This window comes from Hyperoodon ampullatus (genome assembly GCF_949752795.1).
Source record: "Hyperoodon ampullatus genome assembly, chromosome: 11".
In the NCBI taxonomy this organism is placed as follows: domain Eukaryota; kingdom Metazoa; phylum Chordata; class Mammalia; order Artiodactyla; family Ziphiidae; genus Hyperoodon; species Hyperoodon ampullatus.
In genome coordinates, this window is record NC_136924.1 from 32,857,757 (window position 1) to 32,880,694 (window position 22,938).

Genomic DNA, 22,938 nt, shown 5'->3' on the forward strand with positions numbered 1-22,938 from the left:
CTCATTTTATCCTCACATGGCAGAGAGCAGAACAAGAAAGAGGAAGAAAGCTCTCCTACATCTCTTTTTACAAGGGCACTAATCCCATCTGTGAAGGCTACATCCTCATGACCCTATTAACTCACAAAGTCCTACCTCCAAACACCATCACATTGGGGATTAGATTTCAACATATGAATTTGAGGGGGCGGGGGGGACTTTCAGCCTATAGCACCATATTATTTTCCATATTTTACTTTCAATTTATTTGTGCTTTGTATTTAAGGTGGGTTTCTTATAAGCAGCATATAGTTGGGAGGTTTTTTCCCCAACCTGTCAATTTCTTTTATTTTTGTATTGTTTAGGCCATTTCCATTTAATGCAATTATTGATATGGTTGGTTTCAACCTACCATCTTGCTACATGTTTTCTGTTTCTCCCATCTTTACTTTGTTCCCTTTTCTCTCTTTTTCTGCCTTCCTTTGGACTAATTAAGTATTTTTATGATTTCCTTCTATTTCTTTCTTTGGCTTATGAGCTATAACTCTTTTGAGTGTTTCTGTGATTGCTTCAAGATTTACACTATACATCTTTAACTTATCTCAGTCTGTCTTCAAGTGATATTTACCACTTCATATATATTACAAGGATCTTTCAACACTTTACTTCCTTTTTTAACACTCTTGACCTTTGTGATGCTGTTGTCATTCATCTTATTTTACATATGTTTTTAAAAACCCACAATTTGTTGTGACTATTTTTGCTTTTAAAAGCCAATTTTCACTTAAAGAGATTTCAAAGAAAAAACGCTTTCACATTTACACACATAGTTACCACTCCCAGTGCTGTTTATTCCTTTATGCAGATCCAGATTTCCATCTGGGATAATATTCCTTCCATCTAGAGGAATTCCTTTAACATTCTTGTGAAGGTCCACTGGTAATGAAATTTTTAGCTTCTGAAATTATTTCTTTTTTACATTTTTATTATCAGTTATAGCTTCATTTGAAAGATACTTTTGCTGGGTATAGAATCCTAGGTTGACTTCTTTTTCAGGACATTACAGATGGTGCTCCACTGTCTTCTGGTTTACACTGTTTCAAACAAGAAGTCTGATGACATCCTTATCTGTGCTCTTTTTTGTGTAATATGTGTGGGGTTCCAAAGATCACCCACATATTCAGAAATCTGTTAGAAGGACTCATAGGATTCACCATATAGCTGTACTCATGGCTAAGATTAATTATAGCAACATATAAGGATACACAGTAAGGATACAATACAGTAAGGATACACAGTAGGGGTACATAGTGAGTATACATAAGGGGAAAAGACACAGGAACAGCCTGGAGGAACCCATGTACAGACTTCCTTATGCTCTCTCTCCCATAAGTCGTCACACAGTGCACTCTTCCCCTGCAGGAAAAATGAAGGAACATGTGTGATATTCCTACCCAGAGAAGCCCATTGAATACTCAAAGCTTATATTGGGGGGTTGGTCATGCCAACTCTGCCTAGCATGTACTAAAATTCCAGATTTCCAAAGAGAAAGCAGGTGTTCATCATAAATCACATTGTTTGCACAAATGGCAGGCACAGTGCGCCACTACCAGTTAGGAAAGGGTGGAAACCCCCCACCCCAAAATCCAACTTCACAGACACCAGCCAAGGGCCAAATTTTCTAAGGACAGTAGTCTTAGGCCTGCAATGTTAAGTCTTTTCTGCACAAAATGTCTTCTTTTTCTATTTATGCCTTTAAGATTTTCTCTCTATCACTGGTTTTAAGCAATTAGCTAATGATGTGCCTCGGTGTCATTTTCTTTATGTTTGTGATTTTGGAAAATTCGGAAAATTTTATACCAATATTTCTTCAAATAGTTTTTTTGTATCCACTCTCTCTCCTCTCTCTCCTCTTTCAGGGACTCAAATTACACTTACATTAAACTTAATCTTTTCCTACAGCTCACTGATACTCTTCATTTTGGCAGGCGGGGGGTCTCTTCTCTCTGTTTCATTTTGCATAGTGTCTCTAGCTATATCTTAAAGTTCATTAAACTTTTCTTCTTCAGTGTCTAATTGACTATAAATCCCATTTAGTATATTTTCCATCTCAGACATTGTAGCTTTCATCTCTAGAAATTTTACCTAAGTCTCTTATTTTCTGATACTTTTGACATCTTTATTGAAATATAATTGACATGTATTAAACTGCACATATTTAAAGTATGATATTAGATGAAGTTTTGACATATATAAACACCAATGAGACAATCACCACAATCAAGGTAATAAAATAATATAGAGTGCATCCATGGACCACTGTGGAATCAAACTAGAAACAAAGATACAGAAAAATTTCCACGTGCTTGAAAACTAAGCAATACACTTTTAATAATCTTTAAGTTAAAGAGCAAGTTCCAAAGAAATACACAAATACCACTGAATGAATAGAAAACATATGAAAATCATGGGATACAGCTAAAGCAGGGACAAGAGGGAAATGTATAGCATTAAATGCACACATTAGAAAAGAGGAATGTGGGTGACATCAGAAACACGGCAGAGTGAAAAATCTACCCTTGTCTCTCCCCGTCAATCTATAGCCAGTAAAAAAAAATCCACAACTCAACAAAGGTGCCTCTGCCCAACATAACAGGTCGCCGAAGAATTTCACACATTTGCACGTCTAAAGGTGGGTGGGCTGTAACACACAGAGAAGGGAACAGCAGCCATGGTTCCTGCAATCCTAGCCCTCTGACCAGGCAGCAGAGCCCACAGCTTCAGAGAATCCAGTGACAGCAAGGAAGGCAGCACACATGACTCCAGTCACCCAACCACACCAGTGCCCACAGCCACTGCTAACTGGGCAGCAGCAGCAGTGAGGCCTGGGACCCCATCCCTCCAGCTGCTGAGGCACCCGTGATCCCAGCCCCCGCCTCCCTCCATTCACAGTGGCAGAATTCATGAACCCAACAACAATGGACAAGGTAGAGGCACCTGCACGACCCTGGCTTCTCCCCCGGCATCGCCCCCCTCCCTCCACAGCAGCACAGCCTGTGACTCAGGGGGTCCCAGATGCAAGGGAAGAGCCCACCATCCTGGTGATGACAGAGGCTCTGGCAGAAGCAAGGCAGCAAACACCCAGGTGGCACAAGAAGCCACAAGAAAGGCACAGAGTCACACCTCTTACAGAGCCAGTGGAGGCTGGAAAGTGCCATGCTCCAATTTTACCAGGGGCAGCTCAGGCAAGAGAAACCAAAAATGTGTATGACAGTGCCACCCACCAAAAAACAAAAGAAAGGAATCAAACACCTAACCTGTCTTTTAATATCAGCAGAGGAATAATTCATCAAACAACATGAAGAGCCACAGTAACACTACACAAAAAGAAAGTGACAATTCTCCAGAAGCCAAACTTAAAGTCACCAAATATTGCAATCTAATGGATAGAGAATTCAAAACAGCTGTCATGGAGAAACTCAACAAGGTGCAAGAAAACACAGAAAGGCAGTTTAATGAGCTCATGAATAAAATTAATGAACCGAAAGGATATTTTACCAAAGAGACTGAAATTCTAAAAAAGAACCAAACAGAAATTCTGGAGCTGATGGACACAGTAAACGAGATAAAGAATGCATTAAAAAGCATTGGAAATACAGCAGACTACATGGAAAAAAGAATTAGTGAGCTCAAAGACAGAAATCTAAAAATGATACAAGAGAAAAGGTAAACAAGACATTTTTAAAATGAGGAAACCCTACAAGAGCTATTCAACTCTTTTAGGAAGGGCTGCATTAGAATAATGAGGATCCCAGAAGGAGAAGAGAAGGAAAAGGGAGCAGACAGATTATTTAAAGAAATAATAGCTGAGAACTTCCCAAACCTGGGGAAGGAACTGGATATATAAGTCCATGAAGCTAAGAGAACACCTAATTACCTTAATGCAAAAAGACCTTCTCCAAGACACATAATATTAAAATTGCCAAAAGTCAATGACAAAGAAAGAATTTTAAAGGCAGCTAGGGGGAAAAGAATGGTCATCTACAAAGGAACTCCAATTAAGCTATCAGCAGATTTCTTAACAGAAACCCTACAGGCCAAGAGGGAGTAAAATGACATTCTCAAAATACTGAAAGATTAAAAATTGTCACCCAAGAATATTCTAGGGGAGTTGCCTGGTGGTCTAGTGGTTAGGATTCAGCACTTTCACTGCCGTGGCCTGGGTTCAATCCCTGGTCAGAGAACTGAGATCCCACAAGCTGTGCAGTGTGACCAACATTTTTTTAAAAATTCTATACAGCGGGGCTTCCCTGGTGGCACAGTGATTGACAGTCCGCCTGCCAATGCAGGGGACACAGGTTCATGCCCCGGTCCGGGAAGATCCCACATGCCGCAGAGTGGCTAGGCCCATGAGCCATGGCCGCTGAGCCTGCGCGTCCGGAGCCTGTGCTCCACAACGGGAGAGGCCACAACAGTGAGAGGCCCGCGTACCACAAAAAAAAAAAAAAAAATTCTATACAGCAAAGTAATCATTCATATATGAACAAGAAATAAAGACCTTCCCAGACAAACAAAAACTGAGGGAGTTCATCAACACTAGACCTGCCTTATAAGAGATGTTGAAAGGAGCTTTCTACCAGAAAAAAAGCAGCCAAAATACACAAAACATTGAACGAGGTCATAAGCAGACAGAACCAGAAAACTGCAACTCTCTATCAGATTTTATAGGTTTTTACATGCTCTATTACAGTATAAAGGTTAAAGGGAGAAAAAAAGAAGGCAGAAAAATAACTACAGCTATCTCAGTTTGGTAACAAACTCTCAACATAAAAAGGGATAATTTAAGACAAAAGGCAACATAAAAGGGTAAGAGGTAAAGGATAGAATACATAAAACTAAACAAAGATAAGATGCAAGCAACAGAAAAAGGACTACTTTATCTTTGAGGCATTTTATACAAGCCTCCGAGTAACCACAAAACATAAACATGGAGCATAGAAACACAATATTTTTTTAAAAAGGAAATTCAGAAAATATAGAAAACCACCAAACCAAAATGGCAGCCAGAAATCCAAGGAAAAGAAACAATAGATATATAGAGCAATCAGAAAACAAAAAATAAAATGGCAGTATCGGGACTTCCCTGGTGGCGCAGTGGTTAAGAATCCGCCTGCCAATGTAGGAGACACGGGTTCAATCCCTGGTCCGGGAAGATCCCACATGCCACGGAGCAACTAAGCCTGTGCACCACAACTACCGAGCCTGTGCTCTAGAGCCCGTGAGCCACAGCTACTGAAGCCCGTGCTCCACAACAAAAGAAGCCACCGCAATGAGAAGCCTGCACACCACAACAAAGACCCAACGCAGCCAAAAATAAAAATAAAATTAATTAATTAATTTTTAAAGATGCAGTACCAAATCCTAATATATCCATAATCGCCTTAAATGTAAATGGATTGAATTCATCAGTCAAAAGACGCAGAGTGGGACTTCCCTGGTGGCCCAGTGGTTAAGAATCCGTTTGCCAATGCTGGGGACATGGGTTCGATCCCTGGTCCAGGAAGATCCCACATGCCACGGAGCAACTAAGCCCGTGCACCACAACTAATGAGCCTGTGTGCCACAACTACTGAAGCCCGCATGTCTAGAGCCCATGCTCTGCAACAAGAGAAGCCACTGCAATGAGAAGCCCACACACCACAACAAAGAGTAGCCCCTGCTTACCACAACTAGAGAAAGCCCGCAAGCAGCAACAAAGACCCAATGCAGTCAAAAGTAAATAAATAAATAAATTTACATAAATAAATAAATAAATAAATAAATGGTGCTGGGAAAACTGGACAGCCACGTGTAAAAAAAATGAAAATAGACGACTATCTCACACCATACACAACTTATTTCAAAATGGGTTAAAGACTTGAATATAAGACCTAAAACCATAAATCTCTGAGAAGAAAACATAGGCAGTATGCTCTTTGACATTGGTCTCAGCAGTATCTTCTACATTGTCTCCTCAGGCAAGGAAAACAAAAGCAAAAAGATTACATCAAACTAAAAAGCTTCTGTACAGCAAAGGAAACCATCAATAAAATGAAAAGACAACCAACCAAATGGGGGAAGATATTTGCAAATGATATATCCAATAAGAGGTTAATATCTCAAATATATAAAGAACTCATACAACTCAACAGCAAAAAAAAAAAAAACATACAACCCAGTTTAAAAGTGGGCAGAGAAGCTGAATAGGCATCTTTCCAAAGAAGACATACAGACTGCCAACAGGTACATTAAAAGATGTTTAACATCACTAATCATCAGAGAAATGAAAGTCAAAACCACAGTGAGGGGCTTCTCTGGTGGCGCAGTGGTTGGGAGTCCGCCTGCCGATGCAGGGGACACGGGTTTGTGCCCCGGTCCGGGAAGATCCCACATGCCATGGAGCAGCTGGGCCCGTGAGCCATGGCCGCTGAGCCTGCACGTCTGGAGCCTGTGCTCCACAACGGGAGAGGCCACAACGGTGAGAGGCCCGCGTACCGCCAAAAAAAAAAAAAAAACACAGTGAGATATCACCTCACACCTGTTAGGATGGCTGTTATCAAAACGGCAAGAAATAACAAGTGTTGGCAAGGATGTGGAGAAAAGGGAACCCTCTTACACTGTTGGTGGGATATAAATTGGTACAGCCACTATGGAGAACAGTATGGAGGTTCCTTAAAAAATTAGGAATAGAACTACCATATGATCCAGCAATCCCACTTATGGGTATTTATGCAAAGAATACAAAAACACTAATCCAAAAAGATATCTACACCCCCATGTTCATCATGGCATTATTTACAATAGCCAAGATATGGAAACAACCAAAGTGCCCATCAACAGATGAATGGATAAAGAAGATGTGGCATATATATATATATATATATATATACACACACACACACACAATGGAATAATACGCAGTCATAAAAAATATGAAATCTTGTCATTTGGGACAACACACGCATGAACCTTGAGGGTATTACACTAAGTGAAATAAGCCAGACAGAGAAAGACAAATACCATGATTTCACTCATACTGGAATATAAAAAACTAATAAACAAACAAAAACAAAATAAATGAGCAAACCAAGCCAAACAAAAACAAACACATAGATACAGGGAACAGAGTAGTGGTTACCAAAGAGGAAGGGGTCGGGGGAGGGTGAAATGCATAAAGTGGATCAACTGTATTGTGATGAATGGAAAATAAATTTTTGGTGGTGAGCATGTTGTAGGGTATACAGAAGTAGAAATATAAATGCTGTACACATCAAACTTATATAATGTTATAAATCAATGTTACTTCATTTTTAAATAAATTTTTTAAAAACTAAAAAAAAAAAGAGGAATATCTCAAATTGATAATTGAAGCTTCCACCTAATGAGCCTAGAAAGGAAGAAAAAATTAAGCCCAAAGCAACAGAAAGAAGGAAATAATAAAGTTAAGGGCAGAAACCAACAAACAACAGAGAAAATCAATGAGACAAAAATCAATAAATTTACAGAGAGAGAGCACAAGGGGGTAGAGAGGGAGAGAAAGAGAGCAGAGATTACCATTATCAGGACTGAAACAAGAAATATCACTACAGACCCTGCAGACACCAAAACAATAATAAGGAAATACTATGAACAACTCTATAGACAGTTGTAGGTTTGTGACTCTTTTGTTTTTGACAAATAAAAAATTTTATAATTTAAGGTGTACAACATGTTTTGGTATATGTATACATTGTGAAATGATCAAACTAATTAATATATCCATCACCTCCCATAGTTATCATTTGTATGTATGTGCAGTGAGTATACTTGAAATCTACTCTGTTAGCAAATTTCAAGTACACAGTACATTATTATTAACTATAGTCACCATTCTGTACACTAGGTCTCCAGAATTTATTCATCTTACAACTGAAAGTTTATACCCTTTGATCAATACCTTCCCTTTTCCCATACCCCAAAGCCTCTGGTAAATACCACTTTACTCTCTTTTTCTGTAAGTTTGGCTTTTTCCGATTCTACATATAAGTGATATCATACAGTATTTGTCTTTCTCTGTCTGACATTTCATTTAGTATAATATCCTTAAGGTCCATCCATGCTGTCACAAATAACAGAATTTCCTTCTTTCTCATGGCTGAATAATATTCCATTGTATACATGTACCACAACTTCTTTATCCACTCATCCATTGACGGACACTTAGGTTGTCTCTATGTCTTGGCTATTATGAATAATGTTGCAATGAGCATGGCAGTACAACTATCTCTTCGGTATCCTTTTTCACTTTCTTTGGATAAGTACCCAGAAGAGAGATTCCTGGATCATATATGGTACTTCTATTTTTATTTTATTTTTTATTTTTTTTTGCAGTATGCAGGCCTCTCAGTGTTGTGGCCTCTCCCGTTGCAGAGCACAGGCTCCAGACGCGCAGGCTCAGTGGCCATGGCTCACGGGCCTAGCCGCTCCGCGGCATGTGGGATCTTCCCGGACTGGGGCACGAACCTGTGTCCCCTGCATCGGCAGGCGGACTCTCAACCACTGCACCACCAGGGAAGCCCTATTTTTAATTTTTTTAAGAAACTTCATACTGTTTTCCACCATGACTGTACTAATTTACATTTCCACCAACAGTGCACAAGTGTTCCCTTTTCTCTACGTCCTCACCAACACTTGTTATTTCTTGTCATTTTGATGATGCCATTCTAACAGAATACCGTTTCTCACTGTGGTTTTGATTTCCATTTCCATAATAAGTACTGATGTTGAGCACCTTTTCATGTACCCTTTGGCCATCTGTATGTCTTCTTTAGGAAAATGTCTATGCAGTTCCTCTGCCTAGTTTTTAATTGGATTGTTTGGGGTTTTGCTATTGAGTTGCATGGGCTCTTTATATATTTTGGATATTAACCCCTTATCAGATATATGATTTGCAAATATTTTCACCCATTCCACTGATTGTCTTTTCATTTTGTTGATTATTTCTTTTTCTGTGCAGAGACTTTTTCACTTGATGTAGTCCCACTTAGCAATTTTTCCTTTTGTTGTTTGTGCTTTTGGTGTCATATCCAAAAAACTGTTGCCTCATAAGGTAGTTTTAATTAGGTCTCATCACTCCCAGAAGTCACTCCCAAAAGGGCCCTGACTAATGTACACCCATCACTGCATCGCCCATCAGGCCTAGCACAAAGAAGCCAATTAAAACCCAGCTGAAAAGGGCAAAGCACAGAAAAATGGTCTGAAGAAGAAAATGTCCAAATGAAGCACAACTTGTTGGGCCACCACCTGCTACTGCCATGCACTGGACAGTTTTACTTGGGTCAGGTGGACCAGAGAACAGCACCAGCCCCAGGGAGTGCCCAATCTTCACATATCTTAAATGCCATCCTCCACTCATCATGGGACAAGGTATTATCACTCACAAAGGCCACCATGACCAAGTCCCTCTCCAACTCAGGCTACCAAGCAGGTCCTCCTTTCTCTCTCTCCAAGTTTCAGAGACGAAAGAACCATGATAGGATATTCAATAGAGAATCTTTTTCCATTAGCATCCATTCCAGGATCTATGACCTCCAGGGTCCCACACTGACCTACTTCTGGTTGAGATGGCCTCCAGTGTACAACTCATCAGAGAAGCTTCTCCTGATCAGTGTTTTAAATAACAATCCTTACCACCTCCACCCCATCCTGGTATCTCTTCCAGGTACTTTTCTCTACCTTTAATCATCATCTAACATGGTACCTATTTTTTTATGTTCTGCCCTCCAAGCCAACTAGAATGTAAGCTCTAAGGGGTCAAAGACTCTCAGTTTTGTTCCCTGTTCTATGCCCATCATCTAGGACAGTGCCTGACACATGCTGTGTTTTCAATAAATATTTGTTGAATGAATGAATGAATGCACATGCAGTGATGTCAGACTAAGACCAAGTTAACAGAGAGAGCAGACAGAGGAGCGATCCAACTTCCAGTCTACAGGGGGTGAAGATGAGCAATAACTTGATATGCCCATCCTCAGGCGGGATAAAAGAAGGAATGGGACAAATGGGACTCAAGAGACATTCAGGTCCAAGCTAGTAGTAAAGTTAGGCGAACAGCTCTGGTTTTTGCCTACCTAGCACCCATTTACCCTTCTGACAATAACCTCTGACTTTCCTTGAGGTTCTGCCTGACCTACTTTTGGGGTAAGGATGTGACCTAATTTAGCCAATCAGCATACCCCACACCTTTGCTCATACTAATTGCTTTCTGTTTGGACACATGATCCAATTCAGGAAAGAAGAGTCAATCCCATGATATCTACCAAAACAAATGGGAAAAAGAAACTTCCTCTCCAAGGACATCGCTAGCAATAAAGACGATAAAGCCTGGAGCTCTCGCAGTCACCACCTGGAGCCTAAGAATAAAGCCAACTCAGAAGAAAGCACCAAAGAGAGATGTCAAGAGACAGACTTGAGTCCCTCCCTGGATCCAACCACACCTGAAGGTACTGGGCATTTCAATAATGCCAGCCAATAAATTCTCCTTTCCTGGTAAACTATTTTGAATTGGGTTTCTGTCACGTACAACTAAGAACATCCTGACCAGTACTAAAGAACAAGAGGGAAATACATTCTTGAAGCTCTTAAATACCTAGCTGAGAAGCCTAATGTCAGGCAAGGTGTTCCAGAAGGGCCATCCCATACCTTTTGGTGAAACTCATTGCCAGTCTTTTTGGTGAGCAGGATAGGGGCTGAGGAGAAGGTCATGATGCTAGTTTTTTATTATTTGCGTTTACCTTTTGGGAATTTATTCAACAACTCTGTCTCAAGAGAGCATAATATGGTGAAAACATCACTGAACCAAGAGTCCAATAACCTGGTTTCTAATCCTAATCTGATCACTGACAGTGTGGGCCGAGACAAATCACCTTGCTCCTCTTGGTCTCAATTTGTAAGTATGTAAAGTGAGCAGAATAACTATATCATCTTCAATTACTATATCATCTGTCCAATTCTGGAAATGGAAAGCCCACTAGTTAAGACGTTCTTAATCTTTGATGGGATCAAAACCCCAGAAAAATACACATGTGCACAAACACATAATTTTGCATAGGGTCTCATGGGTTTCACAACTCTAGAAGCCATTCTATATCTGTAACCTCTCTGCTCTACAGAAACTAGGACAGTAGCTTCTGCTTGGACTCCTCTGGTGACAGGGAGCTCACTACCTTAAAAAGTAGGCCAACGTAATTGAACTGCTCTGGAAAAATTAATTCGTCTTCATATTGAACCAAGATCTGCACACTGTAACTTCTACCCATTGGTCTAAATTTTCCAGAGCAAAACAGAAAAAAATTTTCTCTCCTGTGTGTAGCATCTCTTCATTTCTCTGAAGACTGTTTCTAACTTTTAAATGCAAATAATTTCGGCTTCCCTGGTGGCTCAGTGGTTGATAGTCCGCCTGCTGATGCAGGGGACACGGGTTCGTGCCCCAGTCCGCGAAGATCCCACATGCCGAGGAGCAGCTAGGCCCGTGAGCCATGGCCGCTGACCTTGCGCGTCCAGAGCCTGTGCTCCGCAACGGGAGAGGCCACAACAGTGAGAGGCCCGCGTACCGCAAAAAATAAATAAATAAATAATAAAATAAAAAAAATAAAAAATAAATGCAAATAATTTATGGGGAGAAATGCAGATGATGTGCCATGCAAATTATTTTACAGTGCATTGTTATAAAGATATATTCTGCCACCTCACCCTAAATATGCCAAACACCCAAATGTAGACGCTAAATTCCAGACAGGCACCACTGCTATTAATCTGCATGGTCTAGGGTTTGCAAAGACAGGAATTACTGTATAAAAATATCTTGAAGGAAATAGCAAAGTCTTTTGGAAAGAGCACTTCATTGAGAATCAGAAGACTTGGGAGTAGTATCTATCTCCCATTCCAACTACCTGCGTATCCTTGGGCAAATCATTTAACCCCTCCCTCTGAGCCTGTTTCTCACCTGTAAAATGTGACAAAACCTACCTCAAGGGATGCGGTGAGAATCAAACGCTGTCGTGTTCGTAAAGCTTCTAGCCCAAGCGCGGCACAGAGCAAATTCTCACTACAGGACAGCTCCCGAGCTCAGCAAGCCCAGCGTCTCATTCGATGCGCTCGGCGCTCTTGCACCAACGGGATTCCCCTTCCCAAGCGGAGTCTGCGCTCTGGGCTCGACTGAGGCTCCCTGGCCGCTCGCGCTTTTCTCTCCTTCTCCAAGATGGCGGCGGTCGGCGGCGCTGAGGCGGGATCCGAGCGAGCCTAGTGAAGGTAGCGGCGAGCGGAGCCCCCACGAGGCCGAGCTGGGCCCCCACCCCCAGGCGGCAGTGGCCCCGCCCTGCCACCACCCGCCGCCTCGGGCCGCGACACCGCCCTGAGGGCGCCCGGGGCCCGTCGCGGCCTAGCCCAGGGGCCGAGCCGGGGACTGGAGTAGCGGCCGCAGTCCGCCCCCGGGAAGGGGCTGGAGCGGGTCGAAGGAGGAAGACGGGCGGGAGCTGTTCAAATGGGGAAGGCGGGAAAGTGCGGGCCGGGAGGGGGCGTGCGGCCGCCCCGGGGGCCCGCGGGCCGAGGCCGCCCCTCCCCCTGCCCGGCAGTCTCCGCCCTCGGGGGCGCCGGGAGCCGCCGGGACGCGGGAACCCGAGTCGGGGCCGCCTGGCTCAGGACCCGGGACGCAGGGTCCCTGGGCTGTCAAGGGGCGAGGGGGCCGGGTGACGGGAGGGCCGGGGCCGCGGCTGGCAGGAGAGGATGCAAGGAGCTTTCTTCTTTTCCTCTTCGCACAGCTTTATTGAACTAGCTGTTGCTGCAGAACTGCCGGGAGAATCCTGTTGGTTTGCCGTGGGGACCACAAAGACGGTGGTCCTTGGGGCTCTTTGTAGCAATAACCCAGTGTGGTGTGTACTCTGCGTGCGACCCAGTTTGAACGTACCTTCCGAGTGGGCTTTTCTCCATCCAGGCCCATTTCCCCCCAAAGTTGGTACTTGTAGATTTCACTTTATTTTTCTATCGGGCAGAAGAGAACCATTTATCTCCCTGCTTCCTGATGGCTAAGCTGGGGGCTGACTGTATTCCCCCATAGCAGAATAAATTAAAAAACTGAATCCAAAGTAGAGCCCGTTGATTGGACAAGGCTTGTCAAAATTTGTACCGCTGGTTTTTTGGGAATGTGTGTTGTCAGCCGCTCTGTGAGGTCGTCGTGGTTCCGCTCATTTGCACTTACAGTGAGAGGATTCAGTCCCCATCCCAGGCTGTCGGGATCTCTGCAGTTCCCAGAGCTGGCAGGGGCTGTGAGTGCTGCATAGGTAGGTTCGTGGAGAAGGGAGTGGCAAGAATTCGGAGTCGCTGGGTTCTGAGATTGGAGGAGATCTCGACGAAAATGAGAAGACGTCCCCTGCTCCTATCCTAGAAGTAACAACAATGACAACAATTCAGAAACTGACAACAGCTGGATGTGCATCTGCCTTTTCCTGCACTGGCAATTTGAGTTCCTGAAAGAAGTGCTGGAAGAAGAGAACACGGAATCTTGAGCAAGGCTGTCCTCCTGGACTGGACCTGGGTCTCGGGATTTTGCTTACTGCCCTGTTTCCGAGGCTTACTTTGTCTTTTTCAATACACACTTACATCTTGGGATGAAGAGGCTTGTTAGTGATTGCTGGGGCTCAGGTGACCTCAAAAAATCACCTTCTGAAACTTTTTTTTTCCACTATTTGTAATTTGGACCTTCAAAATAACAAAGTACTGTGTCTGGTGATGTGCAGTTTTTCCCTGATTCCTTTGATAATTCTAAAAGCAAAGCCTGAACATCACGCATGGACTTACCTACAGGTGGAAGAGCAGCTCTGCTTCTCCTTTTTCATCTCCTGAAGAAAAGTCCCACAAGAGCCGTTTGATAATTTGCACCTTTCAAAAGTACACATTTTTTATGATGGCATATTTCTTACTTCCATAAACAGCTTTAAGTAATGAACTTTTACTTCTGCTGTTAGCCCACTGAGAGGGACATAATTGTAAAATTATCCCTGCCTCTTGAAGTTGACAACATTGGATTCTGTAAACTCCAAAATTTGTGGAATTCGGGAGAATGAGCTTTAACACCTGTTTTACACTTGCCAACATTTAATGTAATTATGGCTTCTGTTTTCTAACGTGAATATCAAACCTAATATTTTTCATTTTCATTAATCCTGACAATCTGGTGCCTAACCCTGGACTCTGAATTTATCGTGGATAATATTCAAGACCTGGAAAGAATATCACAGGAGTCGTCTGATCTTATATAAATGTTGCCCTAACTCTGCCTTTCTTCCGCACTGTTGCTTGAGACTTCTTTATCTGGTTTCATCTTTCTTCTATGAGTCAGCAACCAAAACTAACCTCTGGGCTGCAATAATATACTGATTTTAAAGAACCCAGAAGTTCAGGGTCTATCAATCTGCCCAGGCTGTGAGTGAGATAGTCCATTGTGTCTAAATTTAGTTTTTTAAGCTCTTGGCTGTCCCAGTTCTTTATTGAATTAGACTTGCCTTCAGGCCCTGTTCATTTTTTACTATCGGTTATTTAATCTTGTAATTTATAAAGTGCTCTTCCATGTCTTTGTAAAAATTAAATAGTAGCAGGCCTAATTCTAATACATAATGCTAACAACCAGCACATGTTTTCTGTGCTGCTCTGTGCCTCTGAGGATCAGCTCCTAATTTTCTGTTCCCTTTTACAATTTTTTCATCCACTGGTTGTTTTTCAAAGCAGTCAGCTATGAGACCATGAGCACTTTTTCACAGTCCAGTGACATCATTGTTTTCTTTCTCATACTGTCTTCAGAGGTACTTAACTCCTATTCTGACTGTTCGTTGTTCAGCTCTGTTTTATGTTAGTTTTGATGTTACCAAAGGGAAGGCCTGGTTATAAGTCTCAGGACCTACCTTTGCTTCATACAGAAGAGCATTTTGTTGTTGACAGCAGATTGGTGGACACATTGATGATGTTGAATATTTAAGATTTTTTGCCCATTATTTCTCAAACGTTCTTTGCCAAACTCCATTTATCATGGAAAACATTTAAGCTGAGGTCTCAAGATGTGGTATTTCTTGGCATTATCGGCCTATGAAGATTAATGGGATCCATATACTCTTCTAATAAGCTCACTACTTTAGTGCCAGTGAGTAGATATACTATTTTTAAATGAATGGATATAATTCCCTATGATGATCCCCCTCCCCTAACCCCTTGTGGAGTTACACCACTTGGGTGGACAGGGGATGACAGTAATTTCTATTTGAGAAAGTTTAATGCCTAATGCTGGAACATGAAAAACTGGCTATATTAAGTATCTTGCCTCCTCCTAGTTTCTACATGAGACCTGACCTCATATCCCCTTCATTTCCTGTGAAAAGCCCTTTGAGTAAATAGTTCTCCAATTACCTGTAAAATAACCCAGTTCATTTCTTCACTCTTACCTTGACCAAGTTCATTCTTCATTCCACTTCTTAGGGAAGTGGAGAAATGCTTTTTTATGTTTCTGAATCTGACTTGTAAATCATTCTTGGTAATACTTCTCTTTCTGTTTTCAACTTAGGCATTATCTGTGCATTGTATCTTATCTGACTTGTGCAAGTAGGTCTTTTTTCTTTTGGTTTATTTTAAATGTAACTCTCATGAAAGTTCCCCTTGTTAATTCATCTTTTCTTTCCCAAAAGTTACATACTTCACTATTACCCATACCTTCCTGAAGGGACTGGCAATGTCTCATTTAAGTGTCCTTCAGCATTTCTAAACCCCACTATAGTGATGAAGGTAAAATAAAATTTAAGTAAATAACCAGTCAGATCAACTTTTAAGCATTTCACTAACTGAATGAGGACATTTTCAATATATTTAGTATATAATTTTTAAATTTCCTGCAAAAACTTTTCCTGCGGGAATTGTGACATTGCCTGTCGTAAAATTATTTGAAGAACTTTACCTTCGAGTGCAGTTTATGGCTTGTCATCTTCAAAGTCAAAATGGACATATAAACTTGAATGCCAAAAAAGTAATTTTAGGGCCTCCCTGGTGGCGCAGTGGTTGAGAGTCCGCCTGCCAATGCAGGGGACACGAGTTCGTGCCCCGGTCCGGGAGGATCCCACATGCCACGGAGCGGCTGGGCCCGTGAGCCGTGGCCGCTGAGCCTGCGCGTCTGGAGCCTGTGCTCCGCAACGGGAGAGGCCACAACAGTGAGAGGCCCGCGTACCGCAAAAAATAATAATAAAGTAATTTTAACAAATTTAAGACAATATTTAGAACATTTAAATTTTAGTAGTTCTTCAAATCAGTGAAAATCTTAATAATGATAAAAATTTCATCACCAGTGGACAGATGACAATTCCTCCTTATTTTCACCTATAGCCTTTAAGAAAGGCTTGATAACGTTGAAAGCTGTTCTGTGGGCAACTAATATAAGAAGCATGCCTACTTTTACACTTCTCTGATTTTGAGCAAATTCAGGGAGCCCAACAAAATGCACACCAAAGAATTATGCTCTCAAGATCTTCATGTTCTCATCAGTTCTGTTTAAATTGCAATACAATAGATTTTAGCCTTTCACCGATTCAAATGGTAGGATTTTGTGGTCTCGAATGCATGGTATAACCTGTCTTCCTCTGCATCCTGCTTTATCTGTGCATTTTGTAACCGTAATTGAACCTATCCCTCTGACTTAATGTCGGTTTTCACCCTGTGTCAGTGTTGTCAGACCTGTTGGCATGTCAGAAGTTCTCATTAATCTTGAAGTATTTTTTTTATATGGGAGATGTTTTATATACTTCCCCAAACAACAGCTTTAATTCATGAATCAAATCAAATTAAGCCTAATGCACTTCCTACAGCTTCATCCCTAGTATATTTACAAACAGAAAGAGGAGGTGACAAGACACTCCTTTATTCCTTGCTGCCCTTCCAGTCTGCCCTTGGATCACTACGCATTTCCATCTGGAAGGTTGCTTCTCCACAGTGATTTCGCATTACAGGAGGGTTTTCCTTCTTTGTTTCTCAGACCTGGTCCTGTAGACGGGAAGGAGCCTGGACACAGGGACCCATTCTCAAAGGCCCGGCAGGACCGCCATGGCTTATGATGACTCCATGAAGAAAGAAGGTATGACCCCTTAACCTGAGAAGCATTCCAAAGGGGGTGTCCTCTTCAATCCTTGCAGCCCATGGACATAGAGACCAGGACTGGCCATCACAGCCTGGACTCCCAAGTGATGATCCAGAGCACTAGTAAAACTCCACGTCATCCCCAGACTGGGCCCATGGAAATGAAAACCAGGACAGGGTTCCAACACAAGAGTCTGAACCATAAGTCTCTGTAGTCTATTGGGGTGATCCCCTGCAGCACTCGTGGTCCTTGCCAGCTCCAGTGTGCAGGAGTCTGAGGATAGGAATCACACAGTGGACACCCACAGAGCAGCACAGCACATGAATCCTTATTCTTTTCAGCCTTACCTCTGCAAGTCTGTGTCCACCTGCCAAATCACAACTAAGAAACCATGTCTAAGGATGCACCTTGGGCCTTTGCATAGCGTGGAAGCATTGTTTCTTCATGTTTGATTCCTGTATTTGCAGCCAAGTCATCAAGACATATTCTTGTCCCCTTGGATCTAGCCCTGTGTTCCAGTGGACTTACCAAATAACATGATTCTAATTTGGAAGTGAAGGGACTATTGCATTTCATATGTGGTGATTTGGTTGTGACTTACTTGACTTTCTCATTTCCTTTCCCAAATGAACCTGTGCTTCTCAGATTGCTTTGATGGTGATCACAGCTTTGAGGACATAGGGCTAGCTGCTGGCCGAAGCCAACGAGAAAAGAAACGTTCTTACAAAGATTTTTTAAGGGAAGAGGAAGAAATCGCTGCTCAGGTCAGGAATTCTTCCAAGAAGAAGTTAAAGGTAAATTCTAAACATTTGAATTAGGAAAGTTTTAAACTATTTCGTATCATGTTTCCTAGTATTTGAAGAAAGAGGTTTCTTTGAAAAACACTTAAAAAGAAAAATAAACATCATTCACATCTATTTCCACTATTTCCTGTGTTTTACTTTATTTTCCAAAGTCAAATCATCAGAAAACAACATTGGTTCCAAACTGCCTTTGCCTCCTCATCTTATCCATTGCTCAACTCTTCTTCCTCTCTAATTCTAGGATAGTGAACTTTACTTCTTGGGGACGGACACGCACAAGAAAAAGAGGAAGCACTCCTCTGATGATTACTACTATGGAGGTAAGGATGGGAAGGGGCACCAGGCGGGAGAAACACATCACTGGTTCTTGGAGTCGGGGTAGGGGAAAGGGATCCAGATGTTGCTGACTCAGTGGCCTATTTAACAGGACAGTGGTTCTTGTTCTGAGTGCCGATAAACCAGTGTGAAGGAGGAGAGAGGTGGAGGGCTGGTATTTTGGAGGATTCAGCATAGAAGAACAGTCTTCATTTGTGATACACCAGGTACCAGGTTCCTTCTCCCCTCAATCATCCACTTATCTTGTGCCCATTGCTGTCTAGCATCCCTTTTGCCATATGTAGTCCTGGGCCCTCTGGCCTGCACCTGTGGGTTACTTCTCAATCCAGCGCGTATCCACTCACAAGACCAGTTTTTCATAGCTATATTATGCACATAGCTGACAAGACTAACTCTTTCCTAGAATGGATTTGTCCTGAACACAGGAACAAATGATGCCTTGTCTTCAGTGTAATCTAAATTGTAACTACTCGTAATCCTGCAGCTATGGTCCATTCTTCTGGGTATGCTCTCTTTGGTTGCTTGTGAAGACTCAGTGAAGATAAACAACTTGAGTGGCAAGAACTGTCTCCAGGGTCAGAGGCAGAATCTACCAAGCCAAGAAGCACATGAGCATCATCTCTGAATGTTTGGAATCAGTTGAAGGGCCTCCCTTCCAGTCATTCCTGTTAGCCTCTTCCTCATCTTAGTTGGGTGTTTCTGGTGAGAGAGGAAACTTGCTGGAAGTTGCTTTGTCAAATGGACAATTACTTCTCTTGATTATTTCTAGATATTTCGTCTTTGGAGTCGTCACAGAAGAAAAAGAAAAAGTCTAGCCCGCAGTCTGCTGATACAGCTATGGACCTGTTGAAAGCGATCACTTCCCCTCTGGCAACAGGCACCAAGCCTTCCAAAAAGACAGGAGAAAAGTCCTCCAGTTCTTCAAGCCATTCAGAGAGTAAAAAGGAACACCACAGGAAGAAAGTCAGTGGAAGCAGTGGGGAGCTATCCCTGGAGGATGGTGGTTCCCACAAATCCAAAAAAATGAAGCCGCTCTATGTGAACACAGAGACGCTGACCCTTCGTGAGCCTGATGGGTTAAAGATGAAACTTATTCTCTCACCAAAGGAGAAGGGAAGCAGCTCAGTTGATGAGGAGTCTTTTCAGTACCCCTCTCAACAAGCGTCTGTGAAAAAGTCCTCTAAGAAGTCAGCTCGGGATGAGCAAGGTGCTTTACTCCTAGGACATGAGTTACAGAGCTTTCTGAAAACAGCCCGGAAGAAACACAAGTCATCCTCAGACTCACGTTCATCTCCTGGCCCTGAAGGCTGTGGGTCTGATGCCTCCCAGTTCCCAGAATCCCACAGTGGTAACCTCGATCTTTCAGGGCTTGAACCTATTCTAGTAGAATCAGACTCCTCCTCTGGCGGGGAGCTAGAGGCTGGGGAGTTAGTGATCGATGATTCTTACCGGGAAATCAAGAAGAAAAAGAAGTCAAAGAAGAGCAAGAAGAAGAAGGACAAGGAGAAGCATAAAGAGAAGCGACACTCCAAGTCCAAGAGAAGTTCAGGACTTCCCGCTGCAGCAGTGGGAGAGGTCCCAGCGCCGCCCGGCCCTCCTGCCAGCATCCCGTACACTGGAGCAGCCGCCCCTCCTCCGCCACTTCCTGGCCTCCACACAGATGGGCACAGTGAGAAAAAAAAGAAGAGAGAGGAGAAGGACAGAGAGAGGGACAGAGGAGAAAAGGTAAGGCATTTTTTAAAGTATGATGCGGGGTAAGAGGTGAAGCAGGTTTTTCCTTGACAGTAGTAAGTGGACTTGGAATTAAGCAGATGAACCACTGGGAATGTAGCAAGGTAAACCTGCTGGAATGATATAAAGTAGAAAGTATTACCAATGGTACAAAAATAGGAGCGACCTTAATTATTCATGGGTTTTCTTGATAGAGTTGTTCTCCCACCGTGCCAAGCATAGGTTTAGAAATACAGAGGCTTATTCTAACTGGCCCTTAAAATTCACAGAAGGAGCCAAACCCAGTTTCTTTCACTCAGCAGCGCTGTCTGGCTGAGGCAGTTGAGAGATATAAAAACGTATTCATTCTGTGAGTTCATTGTGAAAAATAGATTTTCAAAATTAGAATGATGAAAAAAAAATAGAATGATGACCAGTTAACAAAATAAGCTAACTGTTTCCCACTAACTGGTGTTGGCTACTTTCTGGTATTCTTTTTAGTGTCAAAGGTGTGTGCTCTCACCATTTGAGTGCTTCCTGTGTGCCAAGCCCAGTGCTACCATAGGAGTTAAGAGGTGGAAAGAGGGGCAGGAGGACACAGCTCTTGACCTCAGTGAGCTCACTGTTGTTGAGGAGACGGGAATGAGAAATCAGCCGCCTTGGTTTGATTTCTTTCTCACAACTCAAGAAATTTTCTAGCAGTTGTACTACAGTACAGGGGCTGATGACTGTGTCATTACAGGTTTCCTTTAAAAGATAAACTTTTTCCCCTGATTACCAAAGTAACATATTATTTTTCTAGAAATTTAGAAATTCAGAATAGTAGAAAGAAAAAAAATCATAGTTTTGCCACCTAAGGACAACCATTCTCTTCCTTTGCTCTGCAAAGTTAAATGTCAGGTAAAATCTGAAAGAAAGGCAGCTAAGAAAGAGAAAAGCAAATATATTAAGAGTATGGGATTGGCGATTTCATTTCAGTCTATAATTGAGGCACAAGTGATTTTCTCCACTAGTAGGAGTGCCTTTTAAGCAAGTATACAGATCAGAAAGAAAAAGCTGTATCTTTTTTTTTTTTAAACTGTACCTTCTGAGCTAAGAATCAGTGTGAGCATCAAGAACTGAACAGTCCAATACTAGGGTGGGTTTTATTCATTGTTTATTCCAAAATTGTTTCATGAAATAGTACATATCCTGTATAAGAGACTATTTATTCCAAGAACTTCCATTCTAGTGATACATGATAATGCCGTAAACTAATCTTACAGTGCTAAATGTGAGGAGGGCAGGGTGGTCAGAGAAAGCTCTAAAGAAGAAAAAGGTCAGCAGAAGGGAACACATGGAGGCAGAGAGATGTTTAGGAAGCAACATAGTAAAACAGCTGAACTCTAGTCCTATGTTTCCAACTGTGTGATAAATATTTCTTCCTGGATGCCTAGGCTACCTCAGAGCCATGTGTCACTAATGGAGCTTATCATCCAGACCCTTAAACATGCATCTCCTCCTCCATCTCCTTCTGTAGTCCGCATGTCCTACCAGTCAATCCAAACTAAAAACTATATGCTGATTATTTTTCTCAGTACTTCATTATGAAATTTTTCAAACAAAAAGCATTGAAGGAATTGTACAGTGAATACCATATGCCACCCATTGAGATTCTTCAGTTAACATTTTGCTGTTTGCTTTATCATCCATCCATCCATCCATCAATCCATCTTATCTTTGTTAATGTATCTTAAAGTAAGTTGTAGGTATCATATACATACCCCTAAACACTTCAGCTTGCATATCATTAACTTCAGCTCAATACTTGTTTTCTGGGCTTTTTTTAGGTAAAATTCACATATGGTAAAATGCACAGATGTTAAGTATACCACCTGATGAGTTTTGATAAGTTCACACACCTCTGTGTCCAAACCTCTATCAAGATACAGATATTACCCTCATCACAGATACCCAGTGATGTTCCTCATACCCTTTTTCAGTCAATCCCCACCCCTAAAACCAACCACTGTTCTGATTTTTCTCCAACCTTATGGTTGACTTTTACATTTCCCTCTTCCCTGCCCACACCCTCCACTATTTCCACTCAGCTGTTGAGCCTGATACTCTTCCTCTTTAATAACTTCCACACCCTTATGCCCTCTATCACCACTGCCTCATCCCTCCCTCATCCCTCTCATTAAGTTCATTACTACTTAATGTAGTAATAAATGGCCCCCTCCCCCATGCAATTCATCTTACTCTGATGCCGGAATGAACTTAAGGACCACTTTGATGATGACAGTTGTCTGCTCAACATCCTCAGTGGATCCTTACTGCCTTTATGTTAGACCCATAAGCTTCAGGAGGACCGGGATCATGTCTGTCTTGCTGTCTACTCTGTCCCTGGTACATAACCCACAGTCTGGCCCATCGTAGAAAGTCAGTAAATACTTCGTGAATGAATAAATATCAAAGTCCAAACCCTTGACCAAGCATTCATAATTGTAATTTAGCCCGAAACTTCCCTTTTCAGCCTTAGCTCCTATTAGTCTGCTTTGTGTGTACTGTGTGGGAACCAGACTTGTTCCGTACCGTCTTAGCTCCACGCCTTAGATGGTATTTTGCAGTGACCTTCTTCCCCTTGTTTTTTCTCCTTCACATATTGAAGCCCTGCCTTCCCTTCAAAATGCAGTCAAATGCCACCTCCTCTAAGACATCCTGACTCTCCAGTTATAATTAACTTCTGAATTCCCATAACACCCTTGCTATGGGAACTTACTGCACTTGTTGTCTTCCTTATATTGGATTCGTCTTTGTATACATTCGATTTCCCCTACTGAAGACTCCTTGAGGGCGTTTTAGCTCCTTAGGGACGCTTAGCCACCTTGATGTTATTACCTTCAACTCCTCAGTGTCCTTGGTAAGCATTTTGTGACACATGTCAAA

General features: G+C 42.2%; 2 protein-coding genes across 2 annotated transcripts in view; both read left to right on the forward strand.

Annotated features, from left to right (window-relative positions):
• ISX (intestine specific homeobox) overlaps nt 1–12,413 on the forward strand; it is a gene marked incomplete at its 3' end in the record, with an annotated part of 145,002 nt that extends 132,589 nt beyond the window's left edge. Inside the window, 1 exon segment of the mRNA XM_079714893.1 lies at nt 12,257–12,413. Coding sequence (XP_079571019.1) covers nt 12,257–12,413 — 157 coding nt within the window.
• Nucleotides 12,252–22,938, forward strand: part of HMGXB4 (HMG-box containing 4) — a gene marked incomplete at its 3' end in the record, with an annotated part of 29,923 nt that continues 19,236 nt past the window's right edge. The window contains exons 1-5 of the mRNA XM_079715475.1: nt 12,252–12,306; nt 17,060–17,158; nt 17,807–17,955; nt 18,206–18,284; nt 19,070–20,025. Coding sequence (XP_079571601.1) covers nt 17,128–17,158; nt 17,807–17,955; nt 18,206–18,284; nt 19,070–20,025 — 1,215 coding nt within the window. The 5' untranslated portion in view covers nt 12,252–12,306; nt 17,060–17,127. The remainder of the gene's footprint in view (nt 12,307–17,059; nt 17,159–17,806; nt 17,956–18,205; nt 18,285–19,069; nt 20,026–22,938) is intronic.